At 36.6% G+C, this 21,108-nt stretch overlaps 1 protein-coding gene across 1 annotated transcript in view; it reads left to right on the top strand.

Moving 5' to 3' along the window:
- LOC137286524 (inositol 1,4,5-triphosphate receptor associated 2-like) overlaps positions 1 to 21,108 on the top strand; it is a 177,054-nt gene that overhangs the window by 9,205 nt on the left and 146,741 nt on the right. The window contains exons 4-15 of the mRNA XM_067818439.1: positions 2,722 to 2,846; positions 3,745 to 3,811; positions 5,001 to 5,159; positions 5,441 to 5,609; positions 10,421 to 10,498; positions 12,062 to 12,118; positions 12,777 to 12,836; positions 14,441 to 14,505; positions 14,962 to 15,124; positions 16,725 to 16,910; positions 18,550 to 18,734; positions 20,577 to 20,614. Coding sequence (XP_067674540.1) covers positions 2,722 to 2,846; positions 3,745 to 3,811; positions 5,001 to 5,159; positions 5,441 to 5,609; positions 10,421 to 10,498; positions 12,062 to 12,118; positions 12,777 to 12,836; positions 14,441 to 14,505; positions 14,962 to 15,124; positions 16,725 to 16,910; positions 18,550 to 18,734; positions 20,577 to 20,614 — 1,352 coding nt within the window. The remainder of the gene's footprint in view (positions 1 to 2,721; positions 2,847 to 3,744; positions 3,812 to 5,000; positions 5,160 to 5,440; positions 5,610 to 10,420; positions 10,499 to 12,061; positions 12,119 to 12,776; positions 12,837 to 14,440; positions 14,506 to 14,961; positions 15,125 to 16,724; positions 16,911 to 18,549; positions 18,735 to 20,576; positions 20,615 to 21,108) is intronic.

The following is a 21,108-nucleotide window of genomic DNA, read 5'->3' as shown; positions in this document are numbered from 1 at the left end:
AGAGACATCACCACCAAAAACGGCTCTGGCTTTCACCAGTATGGGCCACTTGATGTATCATAGCAACTAAAGGTTCAACAAATGCGCTGAGTTAGAAATCTCACTTTTTATCATGCTGACTTGCTGATAACCTTCACTCTGGAGAGTTTGGGTTGAGCGTCCATGCACACCACTTAGACCAGACTGGTATGAGTGATGAAGACTCTGTATGAGTTGCAGCTCATTTATTAGTTGTTATATATACCTAGTTACTAAAGAAGAAGATACTAGTATATGTAAAATCCACATGAATCCTTAAAATTCACTTGTCTTAGAGAAGTATGACCAGATGTAGTCTCCCCAAGTTGACAGCTGAAGTCTGAAGAACAGGATCAAGGAAGTGTTGTTGTGCGGTTCCCATGAAGAGCTCAGGATAAGGAAATATATGTAGTTTTTCAGATAAAATTGAGATTTTATACCAATCCTGACTCATGGTGTCAAGCCCTTCCAACCTCCCCACAGAAGGCTCTTTGGTTGTGGTTGGAAAGTACTCAAGGGAGGCAACTCATGAATGAGTGAACTTTTATGTCCTCTTCAAGGGAACAAGGGATTCAAGTGTTCCGCTATCATTTGCATAGAAGAGGAAGATATGCATAATTAGCATGAGTCAGGATAAGTATAAAATATCAATTATATTTTTTAAACAAATTATTATTATTATGATTATTGATATAATACCTGGCTTCATTTTCCAACCTGTTTCCCATGTGAATACATATAAATCCCAGTGTGTGTTGCTGTGGTTACTTGACACTTTATCCTGTTGTCATGTTGATCACGCAAGTAACATTCACTTGGGGTCAGTTTGCTATGTGAAAAAGAAGAATAAATCTGTCATGAAAAAAATCTGGATTTTTCATATATTCTTAGTACAGCTATTCAATTCCCTGCAAATTTTAGTTCCCCTGGGTGAGTAAAATTCCATGTATGGATTATTGTTGTTCAGGTTTCCAAGAGAAAAGATTTCAATCGTTCAACAGTTATATTCTAAGAAACAAAACATCTTAAGTGTTTATCAGCCATCTTCTTTGATGTAGGTATTCAAATTCCATATGTTTACCAGTGTAAATAAACAGCCACATAGTACAAATCCTTTTGAAATATTTGTGTGAAGGTATGTAATTTTCTAGAGTTTGCAATAAAATGATGTAATGCTGTTTAAATAGCTATTTTATTCTTGTTGCTGATAAAACTTACTTTTAATGTGAAGGGAAGATAAGATAATTGTCTTTTCAGAACTCAGGTTTAGATTAAGTGGCTAATACAAAAGCAGCAACAGAACAGATGAAATGATAGTGAAGGTGTAATAGTAATAAATGTCTAAAAAATTTTGGGGGGGAATGAATGTGCATGTGTTTAGTCCAGATGCATACATTGATATTAACCACCATTCTGAGCATGCAAAGTCTGTGGCATACTGTCCACCTGAAAACATCCCACAGATGCTCTATTGGGAACATGTTGGTGGATATATGGTGTACACTTTCCATCTGGTATCATCTATTGGGGCTTTCGGTGGGTTTCTGATGTATACTCTCCACCTGAGAACATCCCACAGATGCTCTATTGGGAAAATGTTGGTGGATATGTGGTGTACTGTGACTCTCCATCTGATATCATCTATTGGGGCCATTTTGGTGGGTGTCTGATGTATACTCTCCACCTGAGAATGTCCCACAGATGCTCTGACGTAGGAAATGCTGTGACAGTGTAATGATTTTTCATGGCATTTTACCACTTAGTATATCTACCTTTATGTCAATTCATATTGCACTTTAAGATTAAACAATCAATGTTGTTCTATCCTAACAATCACTGCAAAGCATCCTTCAGTTAAAGGTATTCTGTTCTAAACAATCATTTGTCAATGCCTACAGGAGGGCATAATGTCAACTTGTCTATACATGTCGAAAATTGTCACAGCGCACAGTGAATTGGGAACTAATAAGAAAATGAGCAGTTGGACCCTTATTTGTATCATTTCGAAAGCAGACTTGTCACCAGTCAGAGAAAAATATCATCCACTGAAACTATATATTTGAGTTCAATAAATAAATGACCATTTGAAACTTGTTAGTCATGTAACAATAGACTTTCAGTAAAAATATAGTACTTGTGAAACTTACATTGTAAGAAGGTTATGCTCCCTCGTTAAAGTAGCAGCAGTGAATATGAAATATAATATTTCTTCTGTAACAGATGTCCAGATTTAGTTGTGGTAATAACAATGTAAGCGTTACTGAATGTATATGATTCAAACTTGGATGCAGAATTAGATGCAGAATGTTATAGGATCTTGGAAAACAACAGTCACCCCTTTCATTTATCAAGTCTTCGTCTTTTAATATTACAGTCATGACAAGCACTTGTTCATAAGAATGAAGATTTTTATGGATATCAACTTCTTTATGAGAGAACACAACGTTTCGGAGTTAATGCTTACTGGAGGAGCATTAACTCCGAAACGTTGTGTTCTCTCATAAAGAAGTTGATATCCATAAAAATCTTCATTCTTATGTATTTTCACTTCTAAATGACATTCAAAGACCCAAGCACTTGTTCATTTTCATGTTTGATATGGTTATGTATGACAGTGGAAAGAGTTGGTCATTTTGTTTTTGTTCAGGGGCTTGTAAGTTCTCCAGTTCTGAATTAAAATCATTCATTTCAACTTTATTTCAGCGGAAATAGTGTCTCAGAAGAACTCATGCCTCACAATCCCCTAAGGAGACAAAAGAACACTTTGTTCTATCCAGACAATTTTCAATCATTCCTCAGCCAGGACAATGATTCAAGCCAAATGGAAGGTAATATTACACAGTGATAAAAATTTTGTACTTTGAAATTATGTCAGCAAGATACACATGAGTTTGAAGAAGAATGACAATTGTTTTTCATATATTTCAAAGTACTTTCAAGATAGCTTATATTCTATTATTTCAAGATTAGATTTGATTCTGTCCAGTGATGCATCCCAGCTGTCAGGATTTAAATTTCCATTTGTTGTAAAACCAATGAATATGTTCCCATGCTATGCTGTCTTATTGATATGACAGTGCAGTGTTCTTGTTTAATAAAATTTGTCTCAAGAGGCCTGATTTAATCAGTACAGTGATAATTCTGTATACAGAGAACCCAAGTGCTTCAATATAAATTTTCAAAATAATTTACAGGTGCTTCACTCAGTTCTGTTACATTACAACTTCAATCAACTATGTTGAGATGTAAAATATGTATCTTGTATATTTGGGACTCCTCTCTTACAAACTTGTAACATGCAATAAGTAAGAGAGAAATTTCATTTTCAAATAATCTCATTGCATTTCATAGAACCTCTTGTTAAAACTTCTGAGGAAAAATAATATTTCAGGATAACACCAGGCTATAGGTGCTTGGAGAGTGGTTAAATGATAAAGTAAATACAAAAATGGTATGAATTGTCTGCTTATGTCAGAGTGTTGTAAGAGCTTACATGAGAGGTTTTCCTTTACCTTGTGCATTGGAATAGCCTAAAGGCTAAAGTGTTGGTTTGTCACACCAAAGACCTGGGTTCATTTCATCACATGGGTACAGTGTGTGCAGTCCCCTTAATGTGTGTTCTGCTTTGATATTGCTGAAAGTGGAGTAAAACCTCACTCACTCACACACTCACTTTACTCACTCACTCACTCACTCACTCACACACTCATTCACTCACTTTTCCAGATGCAAATTTGTCAGCTTCAGTCCTGGATGCATCTTCTCTTGATACAAGTACCAGGCATTTTGAAAGGTAAACCAGCTCAAGAAGCACTTACTGTTATGCAACGGAAAAATGCTTGATAATACAGGATTGATAGATCAGGCTTAGCACCTTTATTGATAGTTGTTTGGGTAGACTGTTGATAATGCTTAGTCACTTGTTTGTCTGGTCCAGATTAATTCCTTAGGGTGGTGTTGCTTCTCTTCCCATACGGCAGCTTGTCGTAAGATTCGACTAACGGGATCGGGTGGTCAGGCTCGCTGACTTGGTTGACGCGTGTCATCAGTTCCCAAATGCGCAGATCGATGCTCATGTTGTTGATCACTGGATTGTCTGGTCCAGACTCGATTATTTACAGACCGCCGCCATATAGCTGTAATATTGCTGAGTGCGGCGTAAAACTAAACTCACTCACTCACTCACTCTTCCCATACGAACAGAATCAGGAAAATATGCTGCCCTCGGGATCATCTGCGCTGAAGAAGTTTTAGAATGCAGTGTTGCATGGCAGGACAGAAAGACATGAACTGATAGAGGAGTTGTCTCTTTTTTACCCATCAACTACTAGATCTGTATTATGATCAAATCAGCAGAGTAGTTTGGTTACATAACACTTGTCCTACTTCATTCTATCATCATGTTACTCAACCCAAATCCTATATTTTGGTGAGATGATGTAAGACATGATCAGTATCTTTTGTCCACAAGTCACTGCAAGACATTATCACTGTCATTCACATACATTGTAGCTTTGGTTTACAGGATAGGGTAGTGATTTTATGACTATCACATAGATACAGATACAACAGATAGATAGAACACGTTATCACATTTGAGCATAAATCTTTCATCAAATTCATTCAGTCTATGATTGTGTCAAGATTGCAGAATGACTTCAGTTCAACCGACCATGTGGGTGTGAAGTGATTTGGAGATTATTACATCTGCATTCTAGAGCTACAACTATACGGTTTGATTTATTTCATTGAAAATTAAATCTGACACCTTAGTTTCCATTTGAATTGAGGGTCCAGTGTTGAAAATTGAATCGAATCAAGGTGTGGGTGAATTGTTGCAGCCCTGCTGCATTCTGACATGATGCTGATTTTGCACTCAGAATAGTACATTGATGTGAAGCACAAAACTGAGATGGGTTGATGTGAAAATAATTTAAGTAAATATATGTAGCAGTAGTAAAAAGTTATCCATATTCCCCTAGCGAGATCAGTGAGCTGACAAGTCGAGTGGGAGACCTACAGCACCAGAACCGGAAGCTGGTTGAGGACAATGTCAAGCTACAGCTGCAGCTGGAGGCCCAGGAAGAGAGTATGAACACCATGAACCAAGACTATGTCATCACAAAGAAGAAAATAAAGAGGTGGGTATACATCAACACCCTTATGCAGTGAATTTAGGTTTAGGCCACTTTTGGGTATAACCCAGCAACATTATGGTTGGGACACCAGAAATGGCCTTCACACATGGTGTCTATGTGGGGGATTGAACCAGGGTCTTTGGCGTGGCAAGCAAACACTTTAACCATTAGGCTACCCCACTACCCTAAGCTCTCTTCAAGTAACAGTTTCATTTATACTAGTTGATTAGCACTGATACAATTATTATACCATGCATGTCAGCATTTTCACTGTATTTTTCCAGCCTTCAAGAACTGGTTGACCTCCGCTCAGAGACACAGGAGGAAAATGAAGAATTGAAGATGACCCTAACTAAATACCAAGACAAGAGGAAGGAGCTAGAAAACAGACTGAACCAGGTGGAAAGAGAAAATACAAGTTTACTGGCACAGATAACAGACTATGAGAGCAAGGTAAGTGTTGGAATATCTGTACGTAGATTTACCAGTTGGTCAGTAAGTATACCACAGTGATGCAGATATAGGCTAATGAGACCATCCTATATACACTCAAGGAAATGCATGAAGGAGGGTAAGCAATTAGGCAAGTGTTCCTTTATTTCTTTCCATTTTGTCACCCACAGTGCAATATAAAGCATGATAAGAGACCTTGAAAAGTGTATAGGAACCCTTGCACTTTTGTGTGTTCCTTTCTATGAATATATGATGTAGTTTCACTGATCTGAAACTTAGAATTGGACTGTCAAACACCTCAAAGAGAATCACACAACCCTACTGTATGTGTAGTCCTTGCGGTTCTGTAGCAGATACTTCACTATTACTGCCTATGCCAATACATACTCCATCTAATACAGGGCATGTTAGCCAGTATTATGTCAACATGAATGTGTGATCAACAGGTAGGTTCCTTCAGTCACAAGATGGGTTAAATATGTCTTGTCTTTGCATTTTATGGTGAAAAATAAAACTGCATATATGAGATATTGTATGGGTGCTTCCAACACTACATGATGGCCCACTGACACTGATATTCAGTCTTGTTTATGATACATCTACATTCTAGATCACTTTACTGAGTATTAGAGGTGATGAAGCTGTAAGAATTAAATAATGTGAAGACGGTATTTAAACCATTCATCTCTTCCCATGTCATTATCTCTTCGTTATTTGTACATTGTTCATTGTTGAAAAAGTCATGCTTGTTTGTTGTTATTCAAGTAGTTTTTTCATATTGTAATCAGTTTTAAATCATACCTATTTGTATACCTTAACTTTCACAAAGAATTAGGAAATGTGGTTCACTATTTCATGAAAGGAAACAGCTGGTCATTTATGGTTAGAAGTTTTATGTCAACATTTTCTGAATTTCACTGCAGTAATTAGAGTTCACCATAGACTATCTGTTCATTTGTAAAATGCCATTTTTGTTGTTACTGAGATAATCAGGTGTCTGTCTACCTCTGACAGAGTATAGTTGTAACTGTCAGCTCTAAACCTGTACGAATCTCAGTGTTGACACCGTTGCATTACCAGCGAGAATAGTACAACCAGCAGCAATATTACCTAATGGGGACCAGGGTCTGCGTGGTTTGGAAATTTTGTCTCTAATTCAGGGACCCCATAAATTTCACATTAGTGTTTTGACAAGAACATTTGCTTTGTATAATTTTGAACTCTGGTTAATGTAAATAAATAAGATTATGAACAATCTGCTTTTCACACACACAAAATGCATGCAGTTCCAAAAATAGTATAACTATATATAGTGTGTACTATTGTTATCAGATATTACACACTATCAGTCTCACTTCTCAGTTTTCTGCATGACCATAAGCTGATAATACCACAGCATGGTGTACATCTTTGTGATTCAGATGATAAGATAGTAAAACATTTAATTCAGTCAGTGTAGTATGTTAGGGCTAAAGGTAGGTGACTGTAACACTGGCTGGAAGCTTGTGGTGTTTGACATCCTCTGCTGTTCTTGAAGTAAGTTTGACATTTGAGTGCTTTTCATCGTCATGCAGAGTGAATCTGAACATTTAAATTTGGTACCACATACACTGATATGATACAGTTGTGGATACATCTGGATTCTTTAACCTCCTTTAACACTGTCTGAATATTGTTGTATTGGAGAATTACTGGTACAGAGGTCCCCTAAACTGAGGATTGGGTGGCAACAAGATGTGACCTGTCTGAATTTCTGTTCCTGAGTTTGACCAAAATGAAGATTGTGTGGGCATATTGTGTGTGTGAGTAAGTGATTTTATTTTTCCACCACACTTGTGAATGTTCCATCTATATGGCAGCTGTCTGTGATCACTTACTTGCTTAATAACTGTGTTACAATCTACACTGAAACATCACTCTCATTGCAGTAAAGAAGTTGTTCACCCTTATAAATGTATTGTTATCCTTCTGTATGGTGACTCCTTTAATTCAGTGTTACAATTACATACCAGAGGCATCACGTGTAGCAGGATTGATTGCAGGAAGAGTAGACGAATATTTCAAAAGACAGCTTTTCTATTAATGAAATGTAATCCTCACAGGAGCACACATAAAATCAAAATGGTAAATGTAATATATTGTTTTCTGTTAACACTTATAAACCTTCAATCGAGCTTCAATCGCTTTAGTGGGCATGGTGTTAGATGTTGTGCGTGTCCGTTTTGTAAGGAGAGTCAACACAACCTCAGACAGATGCTTACAGGTCCTTACAGCCTCGCTTCGCCATTCTGTAAGCTATGTATATACTTTCAAAGAACAATTTTACGAGGTTTCCGCTTCATTGCAGCGTTTTGTGTGTTCTGAACATATAATGTGACTATTAAATTGTTTTATCCTACACAAGTTGTTGGGAATATATTATTTTACCACACTGATGCATACACAGAGATTATAAAGAGAAAAGTCTGTTGCAATTGACACATATATTTGATGATAAAAGGATGATATTGTGATTAAGAAGACCAATTGTTTTTAGCAGATTGCGGCAAGAGGATCACATGGTCCTCCATAGTTTTTACAAATGTTATTAATGAACCTGTTACATTGTAGGTCAGCAGCTCTTCCGCATTTCCCTGGGCTAGTCGCATGGCCCCCATAGCTCACATGGAGTGATTGGTTTTGCCTCTTTTCCCACTTGCTTCACACAATTGCTTGATAGTGCCCTGTAGTGTGTTGTGCCCATCTGGATATTTTATGAACCAATTGCCAGGAGTTGGTTTAGTACCTTGTTGATTTTGGGACTCAGATTTTAGTGTTTTGTGGGGTTCTTCTCTCCGGGTAAGAGGCTTTCCAAAATGGTACTTAAAATCATCATCTACTGTCTCGTTTTCACCACTGACCAGTCTAAACAAAGATTGAGTAATGAAGACATTATCATCTTCGTCTTTCATTTTCACCATCTGCTAAAACCGCTATCGAACAAAACTGAGACAGAACACCACATGATTCTCTGTTCAATGCACATGCATAACATGCGCTGGTTGAGACTTTGAAAGATCACCTCACTGTACCACTCAACTTGGTATACTGAAGCCAATTGTTTTTCAGTTATCAAAAACTCTATAATACACTTTAATGAATGATGTTTGTTAATAAGTGAGATAAAACATGTTCCTTTGGGTTTTTATGAGTTTTAAAACCCATAACCCTTGGTGCAAAGTCTTGTTGCTTATGCCCCTCAGTTTTATCCCTCCAGTTATGAGTTAATCCATAAAAACTTTCAGACATGTTTTATCCTACACTTAATTTTTCAACACCCATCAATACTGACCTTATTGAGTACAGTTATGAAGCTAAAATTAGATGTATGTGACACCTGCTTACTTGGTTCCTGCCTCTAAACCATGTCCCAAGACAACACCATAGTGCTGAGGGATGTTTTTGTTTATTTATTTTTTTATAAGTCATATCATATTTTGTTAATGGTTGTTGAGATTGTCAAGGTTCTAATAAATGAGCTTTAAAAACTGGACCATAAGTGATAACGACATACTCACATTCCTGATAGGAATTGTGTTAATTTCATGATATGTAAGTTAAAACTAAAATGAAGCGACTAAACTAAGATCAAGTTGATCTTGATCAGAAAGACACCAGTTTTATTCACAATTATATGCTTTGACTGGTATGACTAATTATTAAGTGTTTTGTACTCTAACCTATTGTTGCATTCTTATCATTTGAAATCATAACTAAGCTTACGCAAAGTTACAAATCACAAAGCCAGATATGAATCAACCCACTGAGTGTGTCACACATGCATTTCTCACAGCATGTCATCCCTGAATAATCTATGATAACTTATGTAAGTGTTTATGCTTTGGATAGGTGTGTATCCAGTGGATTTGTCTTAAGGACCAGATTACATGGCAGGTCAAGTAGAGATATATAGGGCTATAACAGGTAGGGGAGTGATCCGTGTCAACAAACCCCCCTCTCCACACTGCCACAGCGGTCTCACTAGTGTTGACACACGCCTCCCACCTTGTATTGTACCTGGACCATATTCTAGTGCAGCACTGGTACATGCACCCAGACATGGACCTGTGGAAACTATAGCCATCCAGGATGATGGTGTTGTGTTTGGAGAATGGCGGCATCGCTATGTTTGGGACAGTTGTGAGACTGGCTTGCTGCTAGTTATCAGGACTAATCAGTGTTAATTAACTGAGGCTGAGAAAAGGTGAAATGCTAGACCTTGGGATTTAGTTCAGGTTTGTTCCGCATGTTCTGTCAACAGGTTACTTGTAACTCTTGTGTATGTGAATACATCCTCACTTATGTTTGTTTTCAGTGTAAAACGTTTATGGTAGAAGTCTAGCAAGAGTATTTATATAATTCATTCATAGTTCATAGGAGAGATTTGCTGGTATGTTTTTTCTTAGACACATGCAGCTGTCATGATTTCAAAATCCTAAGGTAACTGGGCGTGTTTCACATTAATACTGTTCCTGTTTCAGCTTGACTTTTGTGAAATATTGTTCTCTCATTTTTTAGTTTGATTGTGTATCTCAATGTCTTCTTGTGTCCTAGTTTTTGAAATTATGAAAAGGATTGGTAATTCAACCTGCTGCTCAAGTTCAACTTACAGTTTGTTTCTAAATATCAGCAACTGCAAGTAAACATTGCATGGTTTAAATGTATGTGGTTTACTGAGCGAGTAATTATTACACAGGTAATAGCTTTTTTCAGTCCACTCTTTATATTACATCTCAAGATGAATTTTGACATTATGAATTTTACTTTTGCAGGTACAGATACTACTGTCTGAACTGGAAAATGCTAACATACAACAGAAATCTCTTCAATCAACTCTAATAGAACAAAAAGTAAGATCTATAGGATTATTCTTTGAGCCAATAATTTGAATAGCATTTGTAATTTTTTTTTTTTTCATTATTTTTATGATGGTTTGAGAATTTCTTACTTTGACCCTGAAAAGTTCATAGGACCAAGATTATGAACTATTGTCACCTTGTGTCATAGTTGCGACAAACTATATACTAAAACATCTAGAAACAGAAAACACAGTCAGAATGAACAAGAATAACAGCACAAGACCCTACCACACTGTTATTTATGACTGTGTATCCTTTATCAGTATTATCGATAATTTGTTACCATTAGAAGGTAATAAATAGTTTCAGCATGCAGGACAGTGGTCGTATGTCATCATGGTTGACAAACCCAATGTGTTAGAAACGTATTCATGTGTGTGTGTGCTTATCTTAAAGTCCTTTCACTTCATAGAACAATGTTAGTCACACATTTTGGCTGACACAAATACATGCCAAATTACCTATCATATATGCTTTAATGATTTGTTTCACTACCTCTTAAACACTTCACATACCTGGCGTCACATTCTTAATATTCAAGGAAAGATATCATCATCTCCTGACAGATTTCAGTATGACTATATATGATATGGGAATCAACCATATCCTTCAAATGTTATTAAGGAAATGTTTGATACAATATGAGAAACAAGGAAAATAGACCATTATGTTTGTGTTCTATTTTAATTCAGATGGGTATCTTTGAATGTAACTTTGTGTTGGATAGGATAGACTGACACTGAGATAAGTAAGGCAATAAAGCTTGATAGCAGATGTGTCTTTTTTGTTTATTCATGTCATAATGTTAAATATTTGGTCTAAGATGTAAATAGATTGCTATTTATTCAAGATTCATATCTCTAGTTATACTGCAATTTCAGAACTATGCTAAATGTGTATATCAAGATAGCTTTGAAGGATTGGTGTTAGGCAAGTGATAATTTACCAATAAATGGCTTCATATTCTTTCATGGGTAATCTGGTTTGTTGTTGAATTTTGTTAAATAGGATGATACAATATCAGTAAGAAATGATTCAAATGAGTATGACTGTCATTATGCATACTAGCATAACTTCAATCAAAATGCATTGTCTGTTTGAAGAAATTGAGATTTTCTTATGTCTGGAGAAATCATTATAACTTAAGGAGAGTTAGCCAAGTCTGCATTAGTTTGTTCATCATAATGAATGTTTGGTTTAGAAATCCTTTGAATCAATAGTTTGTCAGAGGTCTTTTCATTACAAAAATGAAGACTATTTCTTATGTTGAATTTAGGAATGAAAATAAGTAACTACAGACTATACTGACCCATCAGTTGGTTTCCCTTTTCCAGCAGAAAGGTTATTAACTAATGCATGTTTTGGGGAATTAATTATCTGCAGTTTTGTGATTACCATGTGAAATTGACAAAACATGTTTTCCTGAAAAAATTACATTTTCTATTACTTTACCAAATTAGACTGTATTGATAAAGACTCTTATGTGCATAATATTCACAGAGATTTTGATGCTGTAATACTGGAATGGTTATAGCTGTTTTCAACTGTTTGCAGCAACTTTTAAAGAAGTTAGCAGAGGAGAGAACAATGCACGAAATAACGCTGTCTGAAGTAAGTAAACAGTATGTCAGAAAAAGGTTCTAATTACATCACCAATAAAAGTTTTGGTTGTTACTATGACCGTTTCATATTCAAAATATCACTATCAGTTTATGCTTTTGCCAGATCTTCATGATCAAGTGAATTCCCCGGGTAGCAGGCGACTATGCTTGTCGCCTAATGGGATCGGGTGGTCAGGCTCACTGACTTGGTTGACACATGTCATGGGTTCCCAAATGTGCAGATTGATGCTCATGTTGATGGTCACTGGATTGTCTGGTCCAGACTTGAATATTTAAAGACTGCCGTCATATAGCTGGAATATTGCTGAGCGCAGCGTAAAACTAAACTCACTCATGATCAAGTGTTTACATGAAGTCTATTGAACTAGTCAACAATCTATTTCAGACTTCTTTGAATTAGAAACATAAATTTTGTGAAAGCACAAGTACACCTTCCATATTTGTACTGATTCTGAATCATCAGATGGGTTTCTTGAAAGAAATATCATTGTTCAAGAGCATTATTGTTGTTGTTGTTGTTTGTGTTGACCATGACTGATTAACAGAGGTTTAGTACAGATTCATGTTCACTTTTTTTTTCAAAATATATACATTTTGTGGGGAAAATGACTAGTTAGAGAGTAGAGTATGTGTTTTCTTTTTTTCAGAAACATACACAAATTCAAGATTTAAAGATTTGTGTGGATGAGCTCAATAAGATGAATGAGGTATGTGACTAATTATTCTAAAAGGTTAAAACACCATGGTTGTTTTTCTGATCCAGGAACTCGTTTACAAGGCTATCTTAACACAGAGACAGTTTCATGGCTATACAGTAAAATTATTATGAATCTGACACTAAGAAAATTTTAGGGAAAATACCTTGGTTCCCGATCCACAAAGCTTTCATAGCATTATGACCTATCATAATTTTATACTTTATCATGGGCTTACAAATGACATACTGCTACAAACGCTTTGTGGATAGGGACCCAGGATTGATTATGTTCTGTCTGGGAAGTGGTATAGTGAGGTAAAGTTTTCACTCATCTTGTCAAATACCCATGTTCAATTCCCATGGTGGTACAATGTTCGTGGTCCAGTTGTGGTGGTTCCTGTCATGATGTTGGAATATTGTTGAAAGTGGCCTCATGCACTCCCGTTTATGGTAGCTATTGCAATGTAACTGAGCTACTGCTGTCAACTTCTGAAACAACAGACGCACACTCATTCTTCAGTGACTTACAAGATTCACGGCCTATTTACTATATGTTTCTTGGATCCAGTCAGCAGCAGAATGTTCAGGAAAACACAAGAAGCTCAAGGGAAATCACTTATTTATCACAGAAAAGTGAAACACATAAGTTCTATCATCAGACAGCATTTAAAGGGAGTTGCCTCCCTTAGATCATGTGACTTCCAGTGAATGGGAGGTACCATGGTCTCAGTCACAGTCATAAACTTTAATCTCTGACTGAAATATGCCATTAAAAACAAAGCAAATTAATCACTGTATTATTCATTGTTAAAACATGATGAAGGTGGAATTAGAAAATAGTATGTTTCAAAATATACTGATATTTTTAGCTTACAACATTTGCTGTATATAATGTGCCCTGTTCCAAGACTGTACCCTGACAACTGTTAAACAAATATATGAGTAATCTTCACAATCATGCCCCACAATGAATTAAAATTTACAACAGAAACCAAATTTTCTTGTACATAATCAATATTTATCCTAGATAACATCAAGGTGTTCATAATTGCCTTGAAATTCTAAGTGAATCATAGGCATTTGACATAGTTTGAAAATATTAGTTTGATCATTACCACTTTCCCTCCCTAAAAACGATCTTGATGAAGGCTTTCTCAACTTTCTGAGCTCCCATAATGCTTATTTTGTTGTATTAAGTTTGCAGACAGTAAATGTTTCCTTCTTAATTTTCATAAAAGTGTTTCATTAGCTGAGACCAGCTAGACTGCCTGACAAATAATACTTCTAGGGAACCACTACCTGCCATGTCATGTGTTTCACTAGTGAAGTGGAGCAGTCGGTAGCCTTGTAGTTAGAGCATTAACGCGTCACACCAGAGACCAGTTTTGATACCCCACAAGTGTAGAATGTGTGAAGCCCATTTCTGGTATCCCCACCATGACACTGCCAGAATATTGGTTGAAGTGGCATGAAACCATACTAACTCACTCATAACTGAGGTCATACTAACCATTGTGTTCATTCTTACATCTGAGGATCAACTCTGTGGCCAGTGAGCCTTAAACTCAGCCTTCAACTAAACCTGATCAGCCTTTGTTTCATTTCTTTCTAAAGGAATTGAAATATGAACATGATGATCTACAAATGCAGCTTATACAAGCTCATCAGGAAATAACCAAGTAAGGACAAAACTTTCTTGTAATGAGAGTAATATTGTCATCTGATGTAATATATTGAAATGTCAGTTCACTTCCTTCAGATACCAGGAAACATATTCTTGTCCTTGGAGACCAAATTAGTCTATGCAAACACTTTAGTGCAATGTCTTGGCTCAATATCGTCTTCATGGTACACTTAGATAAGACACAATTTCAGCAATATGCTGTTTGTAATCCCTTCAAAAAGTAATGCTGTTAATAAAGTTAGGGAATTAAATTTACCAATCTTCAAGCCATGTACATTTATAGACAGTCAAGAACAACTGTTAATGTCCTGACATAATTGTGTGAATATTTCATCTATATTCCTATGAATGTTTGCAAAGGGTTCCATTGACTATTTAGTACATTCAGCTTATATTTTTTTAACTCAAAATAAGAAGATCAGCAACTACTTTGCACCTTTCTCTGTTTCAGTTACCAAATGAAGGAAGACATGCCAAATATGTCAAGCTCCTCTGGGTGTGTCGATGACCTAGAGGGGGAGGTGTTGGAGGAAGAACCTGCCTTGTCTCACCAGTCTACAGCACACAGTACTCCTGTCAAACAGACGTCTATACATAATGAGATCAAGGAAATGGTGAATATTCCCTCAAGAAAAACACTCAGTGAAAATAAGTACATATAGGGGAACTGATATCGACTGGAGACCCTGGCAGCAGATGCAGGATGCACCATGATTAACCTGATGATAGGATGAGTCAGTATGAGGCAGAAAACCAATATAGATTATAAGATAATTTCTCTTGAGCACTTGTCAAGGGCTGCTTTTCCGGGCATTATCAAAGCCATAGCCTGTGAACATCCTTTGGAACCAGTCGACCAGTGAGGCTTTAACTTCACACCTGGATTTGGTCAAGAGGTTCAAAACTATTTTCAATATGGCCACCACACTGGGCTTTGCTCACACTATACCATAGGTCAGTCGTCTTTCTCTTCTTGATTCCTTTGTAGCACAAATATAACAGAAGATGAAGAATGAAGTCATTAAGTCCTAAGGATGAATAACAAAGTATGAATGAACAGCATTTTTATTATAGTGGGAGCGAAGTTTCAGTGAAGGTTGTAACACAGTTATCAAGCAAATGATCACTGCTCCAATTTCTAAATGCCACTTGTTCAAGATCCTTCACCCCTAAACATCCAAGTTAGAACTGAACTTAAATAACCCATGCTTGTCATTATACAAGACTAATGGGATCGGTTGGTCAGGCACACTGACTTCATTGACTCATCATCATATTCCAGTCATTGATGCTCAATCCCAATTGCATAGATTGATCTTCATGCTGTTGATCACTGGATTTTCTGGTGCAGACCTCTGTTATACAGCTGAGCACTGCATAAAACACCATTTTCCAGCAAGTGATTATATGTTGTTATCCATCATTAATGATCCACTTCTAAGTGCCTCTCAAACAAATCATTAAGTCATGCTTTTCACAATGTCTGTAGTGTTCATCATTAGATATTTTTACATATTTAATATCTAAATTATCTCTATGGTTGGTCTCAGATGAGAACACTCTGTGGCCTTACAGAAAGGTCACTATGAGCATAATTGTCATGACATTGGTGATATGTTGTTTTTTTCTTTTTCTTTCTGAACTGGAGGTGAAGTTTTGAACCAAATATGCAATTAAGGTATCTACATTCATGGGCTCTTGTGGTTTGTAGTTATATTGTACAGGGCATATGTTTCCATGAACTGAAAGTGAATGATGTCATTAAACTGAAGCTTCGTTATTACGGTAGTCAAAGACACATGAATGTTTCTTTTGAAGAGGTTCTCTATGTGCCTTTTAGGTTTCCAAACCAGGAAGCATTTCTTTGAACTGGAGCTGTTTTCAATGTTCCTATAGCAAGGCATCTTGTGACTTGGAACATCCCTTTTCAGTGTTTACCAAGTTAGTCAACATTAGGGGTTGTAGATGTTTTTTTGGCTACCAAACTGTTTACAGAAGGATGGTTCTGGTGACTAAGTTTGGGGTCATTCAGTAAAAGGTTAGTTAGATGTGTTTTCAGCTTGCATCATGTGAGGCAAACGCCTCTCTAGTTTTTTACTACCAGTTGTGTTTCAAGACAACATTCACACATATGCATACTTTTCAGTAGCATTTTGCTTGAGCATTGTGACTGTCAAGGCATAAAGTCAGTGACTGAACTTGGTCTGTCTTCAGCTAGAAGAGTCTCTGCACCTCCCCTCCCCACTGAGTGACAAGGAGCTTCAGGAGAGCATCCTGGCTCGGTCCTTCTCTTCAGGGGCTGAGTCCTGGACAACTGAGGACCTCATAGACCTTGAGGCTGCTTCCTTCATGCCTTCAAATGGAGATAATGACATCAAAACACTGGATGGGGCAAAACTGGTAGGTCTTTGGGTTATCTGAAGAAAGGTTCAGACTTGATTCTAGGAAACTTAATAATATAGTGGAATGGGTAGTCATATTTCATATGTGTTTGAAAATCATGAAAATGTTATATCTGGATTACTGAACCTACGAACCACAGTCTTGCTGAACATTATGTTTGCTCAAGCGACTGAATGGATGAAAGAACCTAGATAGCTCTTGCATTTTAGGCAATGTTTCTCAATGTGCAGAATTCAATTCCTCAATCATGCCAAGATCCACAGGTCATTGGTTACACCCCCTAAATATTATGGTTGGTCTGTAACCCCCATGTGCATGGCATTTTTCTCATAATTCTGGCTCAACCATAATTGTAAGAAAAATGCCAATTGGATTTGACTGTACTCTGAGACAGCAGCCAGATTGCAAAAATGTACTCTGAGGTGATATATCAGACTCTGTTGAGTTACTTCCCTTGGTGATGCCAAGATCAGCTATGACTGCCTGACATTCCCTTACTGATGTGTTCCACATGCGACATCCATGTCGCTTCTGTTTGTTAATGTTTTGAAACCACAGGGCTTCAGAAATTTCTACATTGCAAAGTAATTTTGAATGCACTTCCATTAATTGTGTTAATCAGTTCCAATGAAATACTTGGTCACAATGGATATCATTTATAACCCACTTTTGACCATTGTATGTCAAGAGATGTATCTATTTGCATTAAGTATGTGACATGTAATGGCTATATAATTGTACAGTTTGACTTTTCTGAAGCATTTTGTTTGCAGATGATAGCCGATATTTCTTTAGGGTCTTTTTTAGCTCATTGCTTCTTTCTGAATGTGAGTCAAGTTTGTGCTCCATCTAAAATGTTGCAAATGTAAGCTTTACAGCAAATGTAATGTATCTGGACTATCTCCAGTTTCGAAATATTTTATTCTGCTGATTCTGAAATCAGAAAAGACAGACCTAATGCAATCCTTTCATGCACTCTAACTGCGAGACATGATAACTGTGGATGATAATATAGCTGTAGTGACTATTGTTAGTTCTCTTTAGGGCATCAATAGCGTGTGGTACAATACAACCAATATTAACAGAGGATAAATACACAAATGGCGATAGTCTTTCATGTTTTATCATATTTTTGCTATAAATTCAACCATTTCATGAGATACATGTACCTTAATATGCTGTGTTATGCTGTGTTTAGCATCTTAAGTTGACTTTCTAAGATGTAGCAGAGGTACTGGACTTTCCATGAAAGGTCTAGCAGAGAGTTCTACGACATCATGGCTTCATATGGCAATGCCATATGTCCAGTAATCTAGGCTGCGGCAAAAAATTACTCTTATCCTGTCAAACTGGCAAGTTACACGCAATCTCTTTCTTCAGTATAGCATCTTTGAAAAGAGTGAAGAAGTCTCTTGTATTTAAATGAAAAGCCTGAGTCCATGTCCTGTCACTGAATGTCAAATTAAACAATACCAGTTGAGAGCAGCTTTTGAAGGACCTGTTACTGATGGCGAGGATGCCTCTCAAAATGTTTGAGGAATTGCTCTGAACAACAGACCTGATGACTGACTGTCATTCATATTTTTATATCATAATGATGCATTCTGTAAGTCTGTCATTTAAAACTTGGCACCAGGTTGAGAAATTCAGGGAACAACAAGATGCATTTACACAGCAAATCAATGAAGTGATCAGTACAGTGGAGGCAAACCCAGACAGGGGAGGCTACTCTAGACGACTCTTCACTGACAGTGATGGAGAGAAGCAAGAGCCTTCCCCAAATGGAATATCAAACAATGAAAAAGACCATCCAGAGAGAAGGTATATGTTTCATTGTAATTCTCAAACATGAGACACCACAAAAAGACAATCTTATTATTTAAACCTGCTTTATATATATATATATGTTCAGAAAGACTTGGATTGGTCAACAAGCACCACTTGATTATTCTGTTCCTGCACTGGCAACCAAACAATTACAAACTTGTTTGATTATCGAAATTCCAAACAGTCTTCCACATACAAATGAGTTGGCAAAGGCTCTGGCAACCAAACAATTACAAACTTGCTTGATTATAGAAATTCCAATCTTCCACAAACAGATGTCTGAGTTGGCAAAGAGAGATACAGTGTCCAATTGAAAGATCATATCAAGTCATAATCCTAATGAGATGTCATTGAGCTATTTCAGATCGGTTTGTTTTTATAATTGAATCATCAACATTTTATATGCTTAAAGCATTTTCAAATTATATTATATAAAATGTACATTTTATTTGTAATATCATTAGCTTACATGAAAGAAGAAATGAAGTGCATTTTCGGTTTGGTAGCTGTAGGAAGAGTCAGATCTAACAGGAATAAATCTTTTGAATATTTTTTGTTGTACATCCTGTTTTACATGTAAAGTGAAGCTGAGTTTGTTACACTTCTCTTCAAGTCATAGGTCAACATAATAGACTGCTTTGAACCCACTGATCATGTATGTACGAGGCCTCTGGGAGAAGTTACTGCACAGTTTAATTCAAAATGCTTCATTGCTCAAAAGGTTTACATGTGAGGCAGAAAATGCACTGATAGGAAGTCAGCATGCAAATACGTTTCATGGAAAGATTCTCAAGTAATTTTAAACAAGCAAGAAATGCAGTTGATATAGCATTTTCCTTGTTCACATTATTCCTAATGAAAGAGTGACTGACTGACTGACTGTGAGTATGGTTTTATGCCACTTGTGGCAGTATCATGGCAGTTGACACCAGAAATGGACTTCACTTTGTACCCATGTGAGGAATCAAACATGGGCCTTCATAATGACGAGTGAACACTGTAACCACTGAACTACACAGTCCCTTTTTCCTGATGAAGCATTTCCAGTTGATACATAGAAAATACTGTTGAGCTTAACATGTACCTATACATGTACCTATACATGTACCTATACCTGTACCTATACGTGTACCTATACCTGCACCTATACGTGTACCTATACATGTACCTATACCTGTACCTATACCTGTACCTATACCTGTACCTATACATGTATCTATACCTGTACCTATACATGTACCTATACCTGTACCTATACCTGTACCTATACCTGTACCTATACCTGTACCTATACATGTATCTATACCTGTACCTATACCTGTACCTATACGTGTACCTATACATGTACCTATACATGTACCTATACATGTACCTATACCTGTACCCATACCTGTACCCATACCTGTACCTATACCTGTACCTATACTTGTACCTATATCTGTACCTATACCTGTACCTATACCTGTACCTATACCTGTACCTATACATGTATCTATACCTGTACCTATACCTGTACCTATACGTGTACCTATACATGTACCTATACATGTACCTATACATGCACCTATACCTGTACCCATACCTGTACCCATACCTGTACCCATACCTGTACCTATACATGTACCTATACCTGTACCTATACATGTATCTGTGCATAATTTTACCTTAGGGAATTTTCAGCCTTCATTTGTATAGAATCCTCCATCTGATAAAATGTTTGGAAAATGTTTGAGAGAAGAGTGAAAAATTGTACTCCATGATTGGTAATTGAAAGGCTGCATTGTTTACATGGGTATCTTTTGTTCTTTAATATATTTTGTTATGCTGGTGTTTCAGGTGCCAAAGGTTGACACTGGTTTTGCAAAAGCTTAAAGGTAACATGTTCAAAGAATATAAAATTCAAAATAGAATATATCATGAGCTTAAGTCATGGCATATATACCAGTAGATTTATCAGTTCATGACATATGCATATGTTACACCTACATATTGATAAAGACAATGCAACTGCTTTTGTATTCATGGAATTTGCATTCACTGACATTTGACTGAAAAAGGAGTGAGTATGGTTTAATGCCTCTTTTAGCAGTACTAAGAGCAATATCACTTAGCAGGATATCAGCAATGGATTTTATCTTTACATACACTGATTCAAGATAATTACAAACATACTGATTAGTCCTGTGTCCTACTTACAGTATAACCAGAAATTATTGAGAATTTTAGGAATATGTTTAGTTGGATTTCTAGTCTAAAGAACCTTAGCCAGCTATCAAGTGTTTGGTTTCATTTGTAAAATACAACCCTGTTCATCCTTTTTAATTAGTTGTGAAGAGTTATCCCCCCTTTTAACCTGCTAGCAGACGAC

The sequence above is a fragment of the Haliotis asinina genome, chromosome 6 (assembly GCF_037392515.1).
Source record: "Haliotis asinina isolate JCU_RB_2024 chromosome 6, JCU_Hal_asi_v2, whole genome shotgun sequence".
Taxonomy (NCBI): Eukaryota; Metazoa; Mollusca; class Gastropoda; order Lepetellida; family Haliotidae; genus Haliotis; species Haliotis asinina.
The sequence above is the reverse complement of the archived record's forward strand: the minus strand, read 5'-3'. Positions and strand labels throughout refer to the sequence as shown.